At 44.8% G+C, this 15,759-nt stretch overlaps 1 protein-coding gene across 2 annotated transcripts in view; it reads left to right on the top strand.

Moving 5' to 3' along the window:
- The window catches only part of CMTM8 (CKLF like MARVEL transmembrane domain containing 8), a 147,428-nt gene extending 136,785 nt beyond the window's left edge, over positions 1–10,643 (top strand). For both annotated transcript variants that reach the window (XM_059077429.2, XM_067005842.1), the window contains 3 exons: positions 4,733–4,906; positions 8,704–8,820; positions 10,297–10,643. In XM_059077429.2, coding sequence (XP_058933412.1) covers positions 4,733–4,906; positions 8,704–8,820; positions 10,297–10,380 — 375 coding nt within the window. In that variant the 3' untranslated portion in view covers positions 10,381–10,643. The remainder of the gene's footprint in view (positions 1–4,732; positions 4,907–8,703; positions 8,821–10,296) is intronic.
- Positions 10,644–15,759: the final 5,116 nt, after the last annotated feature.

The following is a 15,759-nucleotide window of genomic DNA, read 5'->3' as shown; positions in this document are numbered from 1 at the left end:
TTTCCAGAAACTGACCCAAAATGTGAGAAGTCACCAGTAAGTGATAATAGATCACCTGACCATCTGCTAGAAAAAAAATAAAGTTGGACTTTCTTCACCCCGTATATAGAGTTCAATCCTAGTTTGTTGAAAGATTTAAGCATACACACAAAGCTATCAGAAAATATAGGAGAATCGTTTTATAATCTTGTGCTGAGGAAGCCCTTCCTAAGCACATAGGAATAGAAGAAGGTTCAAAGAGCTACCAGTTAACTGTGTAAAAATTTTAAACTCCCATGTGACTGAAGACTGAATTTTAAAAAGCTGGATGGGAAAATATTGCCACATATATAGTTTGTTACCATCCCTGTTATGTAAAGGTTTCTACAGGTCAGTAAGAAAGTGATTTTTTTAGGGCTTCCCTGGTGGCGCAGTGGTTGAGAATCCGCCTGCCAATGCAGGGAACACGGGTTCGTGCCCTGGTCCGGGAAGATCCCACGTGCTGCGGAGCGGCTGGGCCCGTGAGCCATGGCCGCGGAGCCTGTGCTCCGCAATGGGAGAGGCCACAACAGTGAGAGGCCCAAGTACCACCCCCCCCCCCCAAAAAAAAAAAAAAGAAAGAAAGTGATTTTTTTTAAAACGTCAATAAATCAGAACTAGAAGTGGCTAATAAGCATTTGAAAAGATGCTCTTCCATCCTCACGACTGATCAGGAAAATGCAAACTAAAATAAACAAGAAGGATACAGTACATCTGTTCTTAGTGTGTGGTCCCTGAACCAGCAGCATACCCTGGGAACTTAGAAATGCAGATTCTCAGATCCCTTCCTAGACCTACTGCTAATCACAAACTCTGGGGAGAAGCCCATCCACCTGTAGGTTAACAAGCCCTTCAGTTGATTCTGACGTTTGAGAACCATTGCTGGGCATCTGAGAGAGTGAACAAATGACGTTCAGTGTTGTGGATGAAACTCACAATGCTGAGTGAGAAAAATCAAACATGGGAGCATGGACGATAGGATTCCATGTCTGTGAAGTTCCAAAACAGGATGACAGAAACCAGGAGAGTTGGGACCCTCGGAGGAGGGAAGGAGTAACTAGGCGTGATGGAGCACCCCCTCCGCCGCAGCGGTGCTGATCATGTTCTCTTTCTTGGGTGGATGCTGGTGACACAAGTTGGTCCAGTTTGTGAAAATTCATTGAGCTGTTCATTTAGGATTTGTACACTTTCCTCTGTGCTGTACTTCAGTCAAGCAATGAAGGGCAAAACATGAGATCTCTTTTGTTTTGTTTTTAGTCAGGTTTTTAATCATTTAAAACCTGGGCATTTAATGAGGTTGGAAGGGAAGAGCAGGCATACTCAGATGAGAGGATGAATTAGCACAAGTTTTTTGATGAGTAATTTGACAGTACCTCTAAAGCTTAAAATATTCTAGAAATTCCACTTCTAGAAATCTATCCTGGAATTCAGGTTTGCAAAGGTATACATTATATAAGAATGTTCCCTGGGTATTTTTTGTACAAACATAAAGGAGACAACTTAAATTTTTCTCCATAGGGAACTGGTTACATGAATTATGGAAAACTGGGCAGCTGTTAAAATCGACATAGATCTGGAAAGAGGTCCTGGGTGGCATGGCTGACTGAAAGAAACAAGTTATAGGCACCATATACTGAGTGATCCATATTTTTAAAGGAGAAAGAAAAGGATTTGCAGGTGGTAGTTATAAATGCAAGTGAAAGAAGTTAGGAAGGCTGGATGTAAAATTTTTATATTGGTTTCTTGAGAATTTACAACTGGTGTTTGTAACTTCTTTGTGTGTTTTATACTGCTGTGCTTATTTTTACCTGTACTTATCACTTTCTTAAACTTTTTTAAGTCTTAGATTTACCATTCAAAAAAAAGGGTTGGCTTAAAATAATGTTTATCAGTGAAAAAACAAACAGTATTTTTGTAGTCTAAACAAAGATTTAGTTACACACATGCACAGAGCTGAGTAACATTTTGTTGTTGTTGTTCTTTTTTTCTTTTTCTTTTTCTTTTCTTTTGTCTTTGAGTAACCATTTTGTAGAGTGCTTTTCATCAGTATTGGTTATAGTGAGACAAAAAGTGTGCTTCTGGATATATTTCACTTACCTAGGAAATTCACTTGGGTAGAGTAATTCTTTTCTTGACAGTTCTTTTCCTGTGTTTGCTGGTAAGATCTTGGGTCAAGTATTCCTGTTTATTGAGAGACAGCTCAGTTAGCGATATTATCTCTGTGTGTAAAAGATGACTGCCGCTAGCACATTCGACAGGGCATCTCTGGATAGTGGACTCCACTTGCTTTAATAATGAAAACCATTTTCACATTCAGAGCCAAGAGCTGTTAGCTGAGCCTGTTTAGCTGGCACAAGCTTATCCTGGCAACTCTTAAACTCTTGCACGCTCCTGGAGAGACAGCTGCCACGTGGCAGTGGCTCTTCCTGTGGTTATTTCCTGTGTGAATCAACAGAGGGCCCTTCTGACCCCTTCAGTTTGAATCAAGAAGCCCTTGTTGTTGTTTCAGACCCTGCCATGCTGGATGAGAGGTGTGTTACCTGTCTTACTGATCCAACGGAATAGCACACCTGTGTGTGTAGATGACCTGTCAGTTGTGATGAATTCCGGACCAGAACCCCATGGGTGTTGAGGCTTGGCACTTTCTGGGATTTTATCCTGTTTTGTGCTTCTTCACTTTCAATAAGTTCCGTTGCCACAGATGTAAACGCAAAAATACATCTCCATTAAATGTTTCTTCAGAATTCATATACCACATCAAGCAGATAAAAGAACATCAACTTTCAGCTCTAAGGAGGGGAAGCAGCAGCATTTAGAGTCTGTTCCCTGCTCCCCAGTACAGACATCCAGACCTTGCCAGGGAGGTGGGCTTGTCTCAGTGAACAGTTTAAAAGGTCCCCTGGAAGCCTGTCTGAGGGCTCAGTGATCCTGACAGGAAGTCTTCTTTCCTGAAGAGGGGCCTGAACTCTTCCCCCTGGACTGTCCACTTCTAACCCCATCCTGAGGTCTCTGGTTCGCCTAGACTGGATAGGTTGTCAACTGAGCCCGGGTCAGCCCTTTAACCTGTTCCTGTTTCATCTTTCCAGCTGAGGAAGTGACACCCTAATCCACTGGGGAGTCTTTCCAGAAACCTGGGGGTAATTCCACCTTATCCTAATCTAATCTGTCAAATCTGTGAAGGTCCTGTCTCCTTCTGAAATGAATCACTCACCTCCCAGTATTCACCAGCATCTTGGTGTTGGATGCATCATCCTCTTCCACTTGGATTATTACAGCAGTCTCCGAACTGTTTCCCTACCCCTACCCCACACTCTGCTTGCCTGTTCTCGCCATGCAGTCAGAGTGATCTTGCGAAAACTTAACCTGATCTTATCATTGTCTTGCTCAGAATCCTCCTGTAGCTCTTAGGATAAAGTACAAAATCCTTAGGTGTCCTGGGCCCACGTAATCTGACCCTCCCCAAGCCCTCTAACATCTTGTACCCATGTCCTAACGTCCTCCACCCTCCTAAAAGGTTCCAGAAGGCCCTTCCCCTGCAGACCTCTGCCCATGCCATGCTCTCTGCCTGGGACGATGTCTTCTGCCCGTCTCACTAGCTCCCAGAGGGTCTTCAGGCTCTTCCTCAGCACAGCCCCCTCGGACATTTGTTGTCCCTGCCAGAAAGGCCACAGCCCCCGTCACAGACCCTTGTCACACCCTTTATTTCCTTCAGAGCATTTTCACAACTGTAACTATTCAGATATTTCCCCCCATGAGACTACTCTAAGTCGTGCATGAGCAGGTCTGTTTGGTTTCTGCCCTGCTCTATCCTCAGGGCCCGCGGAGCAGGAAGCCTGGCCTGTGGCATGTGCTCAGGGCAGGTGCTCAGGTGTCAACGCCGAATGACCAGCTTTGTGATCAGAGTCACTTTCATGTCTTGTCCCACATCCCATGGAGAGAGCTGAGATAGGAAGGAAATCGCTTGCCCCGAGTTACACAGCAGCCAGATCTGCTGCCAGAGTCCGTCCCACACGCCTGATGCTGTCTCCTGGGAATAGGGTTTAGATGCCACCTTTACTATGAGTTAGGAATAAAGTCCTTCTGGGCCCTGGAAAGCACACCTCACCGTGGCCTCCCTCCTTGAGGACCAGAGACTCACACAGCGTAGACCAGCGTCCTTCCTTCACTCAGTGGTGATGTGGTGGGACTTCGGGCTTGTCTTGCTCTGTAGCAGCAGTGAAGTCGGGTTTGCTGGAATAAATGCATGACTTATGTCTTGTTCCCTTCACAGGTATCAGGAGCAGATTCCAGCCACAGATGTGTGTTGTTTCGTCCCTCTTTATTAGTGCTGACATTTAAAAATTGAGATCATCATGTACAAACTTGAGTTTCTGTGTTCTCCTGGGGGTGGGGGTGGGAGAAAGATCGAGAAAACCAGCCCACAACTGGCCGGGCAGAGCTGCGCAGAGACTTCCCACAGAAACAAGGTGTGGGTTTCTTGTTTGTCCTGGTCTCTGCCCTGCCTGTTCTTCTGTTCATTCATTTAACCTTCCTGGCATTTGCAAGAACGTGAGCTTGCGGCCAGATCACATTTGGTACATGTACCCGTATATATGAGTAAAAATTGTAATTGACACTTTGTATAATTACGTTTTTCTCTGTCCCCACTTCCTCCTCCTTCTTCATTTTCTCTCCCACCTCCCTTTTCTTTTCCATGGCCTCTCCCCTTTTACAGGTTCTGGGACTGCTGGTATGGACACTGATCGCTGGAACTGAGTACTTCCGGGTCCCTGCGTTTGGCTGGGTCATGTTTGTAGCTGTGTTTTACTGGGTACTCACCGTCTTCTTCCTCATCATCTACATAACGATGACCTACACCAGGATTCCCCAGGTGCCCTGGACCACGGTGGTAAGGAAACCATGGGTGTTCTTCCTGTCCACTGCCCATTAGGTAGGACGGAATTTAGTCCTTCTCCAGACGATTCGGGATTGTCTCTGCCAAGAAAGCAGAGGGCAAAGCCAGGGAGAACCCAGCACAGGTGTTTTACGCTTGAGTGTGAAACAGCACTGTTGGAAGGTCCAGGAATTCCTTTTAGGCAAAGTAGCAAACAGGTCCTCAGAAGACTGAATCAAGAGAAGCTCTGTTCTCTACGTGCACTCTTGTTTTATTAATTCCCTATAAACAGTGTCATCTAGGAACAGGTGTGTCAGGGCATAGCCTCTGCAGTTCTTCTGTCCTCCAAACCCCTCCTGGGGCCGTGGCTTTAACCCTTCGTGTACCAGAGTTCTTTGATGTTGAGAGGTGAAGAGTTAGAATGAAAAATGAAAGTCACTGTTAGTTGAACACCTAGGTGACCTCACTTTGGGGAGCAGGAATAGTCAAGAGTGGCTGCATTCTTGTCCTGACTCCATGCTGGATGCATGATTACAAAGGGAGACGCAGCCTGGGGGCGGGGTAGGGGGAATAGGTAAGAAACTGTGTAGGTTACAGAACCTGTCTTTGTCTGCTTGGGTGCCAAAACAGAATACCCTAGACGGGAAGCTTCAATGACAGAAATTTCTCTCAGTTCTAGAGGCTAGAAGTCTAAGATCAGGTATCAGTATAGTTGGTTTCTGGTGAAAGCTCTCCTCCTGGCTTGCAGGTGCCTGCTGGTCTTGCTGTGTCCTCATGTGGCAGAGAGAGAAAGAGAGGAAGTGAGCTCCCTTTCGTCTCTTCTTAGAAGGGTGCTAACCCTCTCAGGGGGACCCCACTCTCATGGGCTCCTCTAACCCTAATTACCTCAAAGGCCCCATATCTAAATACTATCACGTTGAGGGTTAGGGCTTCAACATATGAATTTGGGGAGACACATTCAGTCCATAATATTCTGCCCCAGGCCTCCCTGGTAGTACAGTGGTTAAGAATCTGCCTGTCAATGCTGGGGACACGGGTTCAAGCCCCGGTCTGGGAAGATCCCACATGCCACGGAGCAACTAGGCCTGTGCACCACAACTACTGAGCCTGCGCTCTAGAGCCCACGAGCCACAACTACTGAGCCCACGCGCCGTATCTACTGAAGCCCACAGTCTCTAGAGCCTATGCTCCGCAACAAGAGAAGCCACCACAATGAGAAGCCCGCGCACCACAACGAAGAGTAGCCCCCACTCGCCTCAACTAGAGAAAGCCTGCGTGCAGCAACGAAGACCCAACACAGTCAAAAATAATAAGTAAATAAAAATAAATGTATTTAAAAATACTATACTAGTATCAATAAAAATAATATTTTTAAAAATTCTGCCCCCCCCCAATCTAGACCATCTCACAATCTCACATGCAAATACATTCGTTCCATCTCAACATACCCCAGACTCATTCCAGCATCAACTAAAGTCTTGATCCAAAGTCTCCTTTTAGTATCATCTATGTCAGATATGGGTGGGGCTTGAGGTACAATTCATCCCGAGGCAGAATTCCTCTCCAGCTATGAACCTGTGAAACCAGACAAGTTGAGTGCTTCCAAAAGACAGCAGTGAGATGGGTACAGATAGACATTCCCATTTCAAAAGGGAGAAATAGGAAAGAAGGAAGGGGTGACAGGTCCCCAGCAAGCCCAAAAGTTACAAGGCAAATTCCATCTGATCTTAAGTCTCCAGAACAATCCTTTTTTTGGTTCAGTGCTCTGCCTTCCTGGTGCATTGGGGTAGCATTGTCACCCTGGTGTCTCTGCAGGGTGGCCCTGCCCCTGGGGGTAGGGACATCCTGACTCACAGAAATCCCACCCTTTGAGAAGGAACCAGCTTGCCCACTGGGCCTGAGATGAGAGTGGCAGCCCTGATGATCTCTGAATCACCTTCGGGTGATTCATTCTTTTCGTGAAAGATAAAGCTATTTCGCAGTCAAATAGTTCTGTGGTTCTGCCCCATAGAATCCAAGAAGTTCCACAGCCCTCCTTCATTTTGGCCCATCTGCATCCCCTTCAGTTCAAACTTGTAATGTTTCTACTGGTATAATCCCTTACCTATTCCTGGCTTCTGCTGAGATGGTCGATTAGATCTGTGGTTTGTACCTGTAATCTCTTTATCAAAAGGCTGTTCGGCCACACCCTGAGTGTTCTCTTCTGAAAGAGCTTTCTCATTTTTCGCAATATGGCTGAGCTGAGAATTTTTCAAATCTTCAAGTTCCGGTTCTTTTTGGTTTTGTTATTTTTGGTGTTTCTGGCTGCACCCGCACGCACAGCGTGTGGGATCTTAGTTCCCTGAGCAGGGATCGAACCTGCACCCCCTGCATTGGAAGTGCGGAGTCTTAACCACTGGACTGCCAGGGAAGTCCCAGTTCTGGTTCTTTTTTGCTTAACAATTCCTTCTTCAATTCATCTCTCTCCTTTTTCATTTTCCTCCAAGCTGTTGGGGGAACCAGGCTACTCCTTTGGCACTTTGCTAAAAAAATTTCCTCAGCTAAATGTTCAGTGTCATTGCTTGAAGTTCTCCCTTCCACAAAACACTAGAACACCTTTCAGACAAGTTCTTTGCCACTTTATAGCAAGGATCACCTTTCCTCCAGTTTCCAGTAACATATATTCCTCATTTCCGTCTGAGACCTCACCAGAATCTCTTTAAACATCCATATTTCTAGCATGTGCCTCAGAACTCTCCAGCTGCTCTTCATTAGCCAGTGCCAAAGCCACTTCCATATTTTTAGCTATTTTGTGACAGTTCTGAAGGGACTCGAAGTCTTGGTCTCCTGACTGCTGGTCTGGGTTCTTATTTTGCTGACCTCTGGCCTAGAGCGTCTATTAGTCTGTCTCTCCTCCAAACCGAAGCCTCCTTCATTGATTTATTACATTGAGAACTTAAAATATTGCCTTTAATGTTACTTTTTTTTTTCTTGTTTAACACTGCTCCCTTTCGAAACTCCCTGGTTTTAAAATGCTCTGATTTGCATTTTCAGAATTTATCATCATGAGGTGTGGCCCCATTTTATAGCTAAGGAAACTGAGGTTTGGAGCCTCCTGACTTTGCACAGGTTCACGCACAATTGGGCCCATGTCTGTCGACTTCCATCCAGCAGTTTTTTTCTGATGTCATCCTGCTCCGGATGCTTCTCTGCCTGAGTAGTGATTAGAACCCTGGCCAGCAGTCAGGAGACCCCTCCACGTTGGGGTTCCACACTCACACGTGTGAAGAGACCAGAAAGTCATGCAAGTGAGCGTAAACTCTGTTGAATCCTTGCCACCCAGATGCACTGACTTAAACAACCATTGCAGGATATTCTTCACAGAGAAGTAAGCTGGAAATGTGCTCCCAGGATCGCTAGATCTTCTGTTGTTGTTGTTTTTTTCCCTTCCTAAGGGAATCCAGAAATCTGGGTTTCTGTGTAAACTCCCCCAGTTTTAAGATGTTTACAGCCAAATTTCGACAATTTTACTTGCTGCTGGCAGATGCTAAACGTCAGACGCGTCTGCCTTCTGGTTGGGATATTTTATTTGCTGCTCCAACTGAGGAGCCCCTTTGCAACTCCTCAAAGCGTTGGTAAGCGAGGAAGCAGCGTGCACCGAGTACCCCCAAGGCGCCGAGGAGCTGCCTTCTCATCGCCCTTGTCCCCTGCCCCCCTCACGAGTCCAGGTGGGCCCCTTGCCACAGCCGGGGTGTGCTTCTGGCCGCTTCTGAGGTCCGGGTGTGCCCAGACCTTCCCAGGCTCCCTAAACACTCTGCGCCTCTGTCTCCCAGGGTCTGTGCTTTAATGGCAGTGCCTTCGTCTTATACCTCTCAGCCGCTATTGTGGATGCGTCTTCTGTCTCCCCGGAGAGGGACAGTCACAACTTCAACAGCTGGGCAGCCTCGTCGGTGAGTGAACACTTCATCCCCACGGTCTCCTCCTCCATCCCCAAGGCCGGCTGAGGATCTGGGCAAGGAGGACAAAGTTACCTGCAGGGAAAAGCATCACCTGCGGGAGGGACACCTTGGCAGTGAACTTCCTGGTTTGAGCATCATGGGGCCTCCCGATGGCCTGGAGCACAAAGAGGCTGAAAGAGTCCGCTTGAGTGAAAGCCGAATGCTAGAACAAAATAAGTGTTTGAGGGAGAAAAAACGTTTGAGGTATTCTAAGAATAATTCTGCTGCCTACAGTGTCAGTGGGAGAGAGAGGCAGAAATGAGCACACTAGGATTCTGTTTGTTGAAGTAGAAGTGTTTGTTTATGCTCTAAGGATGCCTAGGAAGATAGACACCAGCAGAGGTTCCTTCCAGGGACTGTGCTGTACCATGAGGAGTGAGGGATGAGGGGCTTCTACTTTTTAATTTACGTGCTTCTGTACTGTTTGCATTTTTAAACCATAAGTATGTATTTTTCAAATTTAAAAAACTAATTTTAAAAGTTTCTCTGAAAAAAAAAAAAGTTTCTCTGAGATGGGCCTTATAATATTCCATCTGCAGTAGAAGTGATGGGGTGGGAGGTGGGCAGTTAGACAGGAAGACCAACCGTATGATGTTAAAGCTGGTGGGTGATCCGTGGGTGTTCATCGAATTCTTCACCTATATTTCAAAATATCTGTTTAAGGGTAAAGAGCATGGGTCCACGTGAGATTAAAAGTCACAGGGCTCAAGTTAGCACACAGCAAGAATCAGCTGGGCAGATGCAAACTAGTCTATATAGGATGGGTAAACAACAAGGTCCTACTGTATAGCACTGGGAACTATATTCAGTATTCTGTCATAAACCGTCATGGAAAAGAATACGAAAAGGAACGTACATATATGCATAGCTGAGTCACTTTGCTATACAGCAGAAATTAGCACAACATTGTAAATCAACTGGACGTCAATAAATTTTTTTTTTTTAATGAAGAATCAGGTGGAAGTGGGCTGTGGTTGCCCCAGGAGAGGGCCCGGCGTTTTCCCCGCTCTGCACTCACACCCCATGTGGGCCCCTGGCTTCCTTCCACCCACTCAGCTTGTTTGTGTAAACTGAGCCTGTGACAGTGAGGTTAAGCTTTGGTCTAAAATCACCGATACTAAATTAGAAATACACGGGCAAATACACGGGCTTTTCTCAGATGCACACCACCATATTTATCCCCACGTGAACACCCTGGGCTTATTGGAGTAAGACTCCAGGCTTTCCAGATAGGTTCCAAAAAGGAAAAACAGCCTAGCCTGAAATGGTTTCAGAAGGAAGGTAATTGAACCGATAAAGCAGGTTTAGATGAGAAAGCTTGGAGTCAAGGGATGCCATAAGTGCATTATTCAGTAGAGGTGAAATGACAACTTTTGCTAATTAGGATGTGCCCTAAACCCCCTTTCTATTATGCTTTGTTTTCTCCAGTTCTTCGCCTTCCTGGTCACCATCTGCTATGCTGGAAACACATATTTCAGTTTTATAGCTTGGAGATCCAGGACCATACAGTGATTCACCATTTTGAGAATTAAAAGGGAAAAAAAAAAAGGAAGAATCTCACTGTAAAAACAGCTGTAGGTATAATGTATATTTCCAGAGAATTGTATTTAACTAATGTTTTTATATACTTAGTTAAATTTGCTCACCAGTGGTTTGTTACAATTAAACTGGATACTTCTTTGCAAAGTGCTGTAGCTTATAATGAATCTTAAATATCTTGTTGATGTCTTCATAGACCTTATTTTCTTAGGCAATGTATTAGAAGTAGATAAATTGCTAATATTAAGAATGCATCAAATTTGTAAACGTAACTTTTTAAAATGCCAGATTCTTTTTTCATTAAATGTTTCACAATCCAGGGTAATGTGGCGTCTGACTCAAGAAAGGAGACCTATTGCTGAAGCCTGAGGCTGGGGGCTGTGGGGAATTCTTCATCCTCACGGGGTTGCCTGGGGTGATATTGCCAGGAGACACTGTCCACAGCCCCCAGGCCAGTGTGGTCAGAGAGACCCATCTGCCCAAGTCTGGGGATCGCCGGCGGCATGAGTCTCACATGCCAACTGGTTGGCACAGAAAGCATCTAATGAGACACTAGCCTTAGAACTTAGTAATGAGCTCACCTTAAGTGGTGCTCTGAGCGCAGTGGCTGATGTGCTGGTGGTATTTTTTTCTAATACAGATTAAAATAAGCTCATAACCATTAAAAGGATAAATACTTGCATGTACCTTAAAAACCGTCTTGCTGACCACAGAGACACAGGTACCATATTTGGTGGAACATATCGGACCAAAAGGCTCCAAATCTCCAAGCCCTAATGTTTTGTAACATTGTTATTAAGATATTATGAGATAGTGGGAAGAACCCCGTTCCGGAGGCAGATGTGCACTTAGAGGAAGTGTTTTTCGGCAAGATGGTTCTTGCTGGAATGGCAGTGTATCTTGGGTGATTTTTCAAACTGAAAAACAAAAAAACCACTGAAACGTTAGTATAGTTGATGATAGGGAGAAGGTTCAGCCGTGCACTCTGTGGACATGGCCCCATGGCCTCCTCTTTTCTGCTCGTGTGGCAGTGCTGTTTTCTTTCTGTTGTGTGTTGTTTGCGTTAGTTTTCCTGTTCTCCTAATTCCTTAGCCAAGCTCTGTTTCCCCTCTAAAGGAGAGTTGGGATTTCTTCAGTGTCTAATGACACCCACCCCAGACCTTTGAAAGGAACAATGAAGAATGTTCTTGGGTTGTGTGTCCAAAAAGGCAGGGGGGAGAGGACACCAAGAAGGAGAGGTGGGGTGGAGTGTGGGAGTGGGTGGGCCGTGGGGAACACGAGAGCCCTCTTTGGGAATACGAGAGCCCTCTTTGGGAATACGAGAGCCCTCTTTGGGTCCCGCATGTAGCCATGAAGCTTCAGCTTCAGTGACGCAGACCTGCAGGTGACCGGGGCTGCGATCTTTCTGGAGCGGCGTTCCCAGTCATCACCCGGACAGCCTCCGACTTGCTGATTTTGCAAGAAGAGCTGAAATAACTAGTCAGGGTTTGTGTGTGCTGCCTCTCTGTCCATCTCTCCCTCTCACACTCCCAGAAGCATGTTCACCTTGCATGTACCTGGTGGATTTTTTTTAAATTGAAATGTAGTTGATTTACAATGTTGTGTTAGTTTCAGGTATACAGCAAAGTGATTCAGTTATATATATATATATATATATATATATATATATACACACACACACACACACACATATATTCTTTTTTACATTCTCTTTCATTACCTGGGAGATTTTTTAAGTACTTTATATTGTAGTCAAGTCTCCATAAGAGGCAGAAAAACTGTAACCTAAGAGGTCTGTTTCTGGAAACAGTCATAAAGAAAGAAGCCTGCTTTTATGATTGTGTGGGGGTGTGTGTGTGTGATTTCTATAATCATGGACACATATATAGGAAGTAACTTCCGGAGTAAAAGATTTCATAAGCCACTTTGAAATGTCTTCCAAATAGACCACAACCAGCCGTAGGCCTTTCCTGAACCGGTAGTGCCAATTGCATCCATGCGGAGGGGACTTGCTGTCATGTCTTTATATGTGGCTTTTCAAGAGCATGACCCTTTGTGTTGCCTTAAAAGTTCACCCAAAAAAACCACCAAAAAACCAAAAAACATTTATTTTTGGCTGAAAGGAAATTATTTATTCTTTTGAATGCTGAGAGACTTTGTTCATGAATAATTTTTAAGTGTGGGTTTTTAGACAACAAAATGATTATTATTCAGCTAAAGGTATAAGTTTTGAACTGGGTTTAATTGTTCTCTCGAGAAAGAAGAAAAAAACAAAAGCAAAGCCACATGCAACACAGCCAGCATAACAAGAAGAATAGGTTTCTGGGGTTGAAAAATGTTGTTACAGGGATAGTTATAGAGTGTGTTTACACTCTGCTGTCTGTGCTTCCTGTCTGCATTCACCTCTCAGCCCTTCCAGAACCTTCACGTTCTCTTTGATAGAGCTGGGTGGGTTTTATTTTATTTATTTATTTTTAACTTATTTTTGTTTTATTTATTTTATTTTTGGCTGCATTGGGTCTTCGTTGCTGCACACAGGCTTTTTCTAGTTGCGGCGAGTAAGGGCTACTCTTCGTTGTGGTGTGCGGGCTTCTCATTGCAGTGGCTTTTCTTGTTGTGGAGCACGGGCTCTAGGCGCGCGGGCTTCAGTAGTTGTGGCACATGGGCTTCAGTAGTTGTGGCTCGCGGGCTCTAGAGCGCAGGCTTAGTGGTTGTGGCGGACGGGCTTAGTTGCTCCGTGGCATGTGGGATCTTCCCGGACCAGGGCTCGAACCCGTGTCCCCTGCATTGGCAGGCAGATTCTTAACCACTGTGCCAACAGGGAAGCCCTGGTTTTTTGTTTTTTTGTTTTTGCGGTACTTGGGCCTCTCCCGTTGCGGAGCACGGGCTCCGGACACGCAGGCTCAGCGGCCATGGCAGGCTCCGGACACGCAGGCTCAGCAGCCATGGCCCACGGGCCCAGCCGCTCCATGGCATGTGGGATCTTCCCATACCGGGGCACGAACCCGTGTCTCCTGCATCGGCAGGCAGACTCTCAACCACTGCGCCACCAGGGAGGCCCCGCCCTGGGTTTTAATTTGATGTATTTCCACACTCATGGCAAATCAATGAAATGCTTTAGGCATTTAATCTCTCTCCATTGCTATTTCCAACTCATAGCCCCAAAAGGTAAATATTTAGCCAATATTTTAAAACTATAAGAAAATCTAGAGATAAGAATGTTCAGTGTCAGTTGCTTTTGTACATTTTAAAATTGCTCCCTTCGTAGGAAAATCCCTTCAGGGTATCAGCACACAAAAGATGTTAAATACATAGAATATCTCTGCGTAGAGGACAGACATTTAAAATCACTAACTGAAGATGCAGCCCTGGGTAGAAAATCAATTTAAAAGTCTGTATTTCTGTTCCCTAGACAATTATTAAATTGAAAAGAGATTTTCACAGAAAAAAACAATCCAGGTATACAGGCAGACCTCATTTTATTGCACTTCACAGATACTGTGTTTTATACAAATTGAAGGTTTGTGGCAACCCTATGTGGAGCAAGCCTATTGGTGCCATTTTTCCAGCAGCATTTTCTCATGTCATGCCTCTGTGTCATATTTTGGTAATTCTCCCAATATTTCAAACTTTTTCATGTTTCTTATGGTGATCTGTGATCAGTGATCTTTGATGTTACTACTGTTCATTGTTTGGGGGCACCACAAGCCATGCCCATTCAAGATGACAAACTTAATCAGTAAAATGTGTATGTTCTGGCTGCTCCACCAACCAGCCATTCCCCGTCTCTCTCCCTCTCCTCAGGCCTCCCTATTCCCTGAGACATAACAATATTGAAATTAGGCCAATTAATAACCCTACAATGACCTTGAAGTGTTCAAGTGAAAGGAAGACTCACATGTCTCTCAGTTTAAATCAAAAGCTAGAAATGATTAAACTTAGTGAGGAAGGCATGTCAAAAGCCCAGACAGGCTGAAAGCTCGGCCTCTTGTGCCAAACAGCCAAGCTGTGAATGCAAAGGAAAAGTTCTTGGAGGAAATTAAAAGTGCTCTTCAGCGAATACATGAATGATAAGAAAGCAAAACAGACTCACTACTGATATGTAGAAAGTTTTAGGGGTCTGGATAAAAAGAAGATCAAACCAGCCTCAACATTCCCTTAAGCCAAAAAAACACAAAAGCCTAACCTAGAGCCAGGTCCTAAATCTCAATTCGGTGATGGCTAAGGGAGATGAAGAAGGTGCAGAAGAGAAGTTTAAAGCTAGCAGAGGTTGGTTCATGAGGTTTAAAGAAAAAAGCCGTCTCCATAACATAAAAGTGCAAGGTGAAGCAGCAAGTGCTGATGTAGAAGCTGTAGCAAGTTGCGCAGAAGATCAGATAATTCGGGAAGGTGGCTACACTAAACAATAGATTTTCAGTGTAGACAAAACAGGCTTCTCCTGGAAGAAGGTGGCATCTAGGACTTTCATAGCTAGAGAGGAGAAGTCAGTGCCTGGCTTAAAGCTTCAAGGGACAGGCTGACTGTTGTTAGGGGCTAATGCAGCTGGTGATTTTAAGTTGAATCTACTGCTCATTTACCATTCTGAAAATCCTAGGGACCTTAAGGGTTAGGCTAAGTCTGCCCTGCCTGTGCTCTGTAAGTGGAACAACAAAGGCTGAATGACAGCACATCTGTTGACAACATGGTTTACTGACTATTTTAAGCCCACTGTTGAGACCTACTGCCCAGAAGAAGATTCCTTTCCAAATATTACTGCTCATTGACAAGGCACCAGATCACCCAAGAGCACTGATGAAGATGTACAATGAGATAATGTTGTTGTCATGCCTGCTAACACGACATCCATTCTGCAGCCCATGGATAAGGAGTCATTTCAGCTTATTATTTAAGAAATAACATTTTTCATAAGACTTTGCCATAGGTAGTGATTACTCTGACAGATCTGGGCAAAGTCAATTGAAAATCTTCTGGAGAGGATTGACTGTTCTAGATACCATTAAGAACATTCTTGATTTATGAGAAGAGGTAAAAAATATCAACACTGACAGGAGTTTGGAAGAAGTTCCAGCCCTCAGATTTTGGTGGAAGAAGTCTGCAGATGTGGCGGAAATAGCAAGAGAACTAGAATTAAATGTGGAGCCTGAAGAATGGACCGAATTGCTGCATCTCCTGATAAAACTTGAACAGAAGAGAGTTTGCTTCTTATGGATGAGCAAAGACAGTGGTTTCTTGAGATGGAGTCTGCTTCTGGTGAAGATGCTGTGAAGCTTGTTGAAATGACAACCGAGGGTTCAGGCTGTTCCGTAAACTTAGTTGATAAAACAGTGGCAGGGTTTGAGAGGATTGACTCCA

Source organism: Kogia breviceps, chromosome 10 (assembly GCF_026419965.1).
Source record: "Kogia breviceps isolate mKogBre1 chromosome 10, mKogBre1 haplotype 1, whole genome shotgun sequence".
Taxonomy (NCBI): domain Eukaryota; kingdom Metazoa; phylum Chordata; class Mammalia; order Artiodactyla; family Physeteridae; genus Kogia; species Kogia breviceps.
The sequence above is the reverse complement of the archived record's forward strand: the minus strand, read 5'-3'. Positions and strand labels throughout refer to the sequence as shown.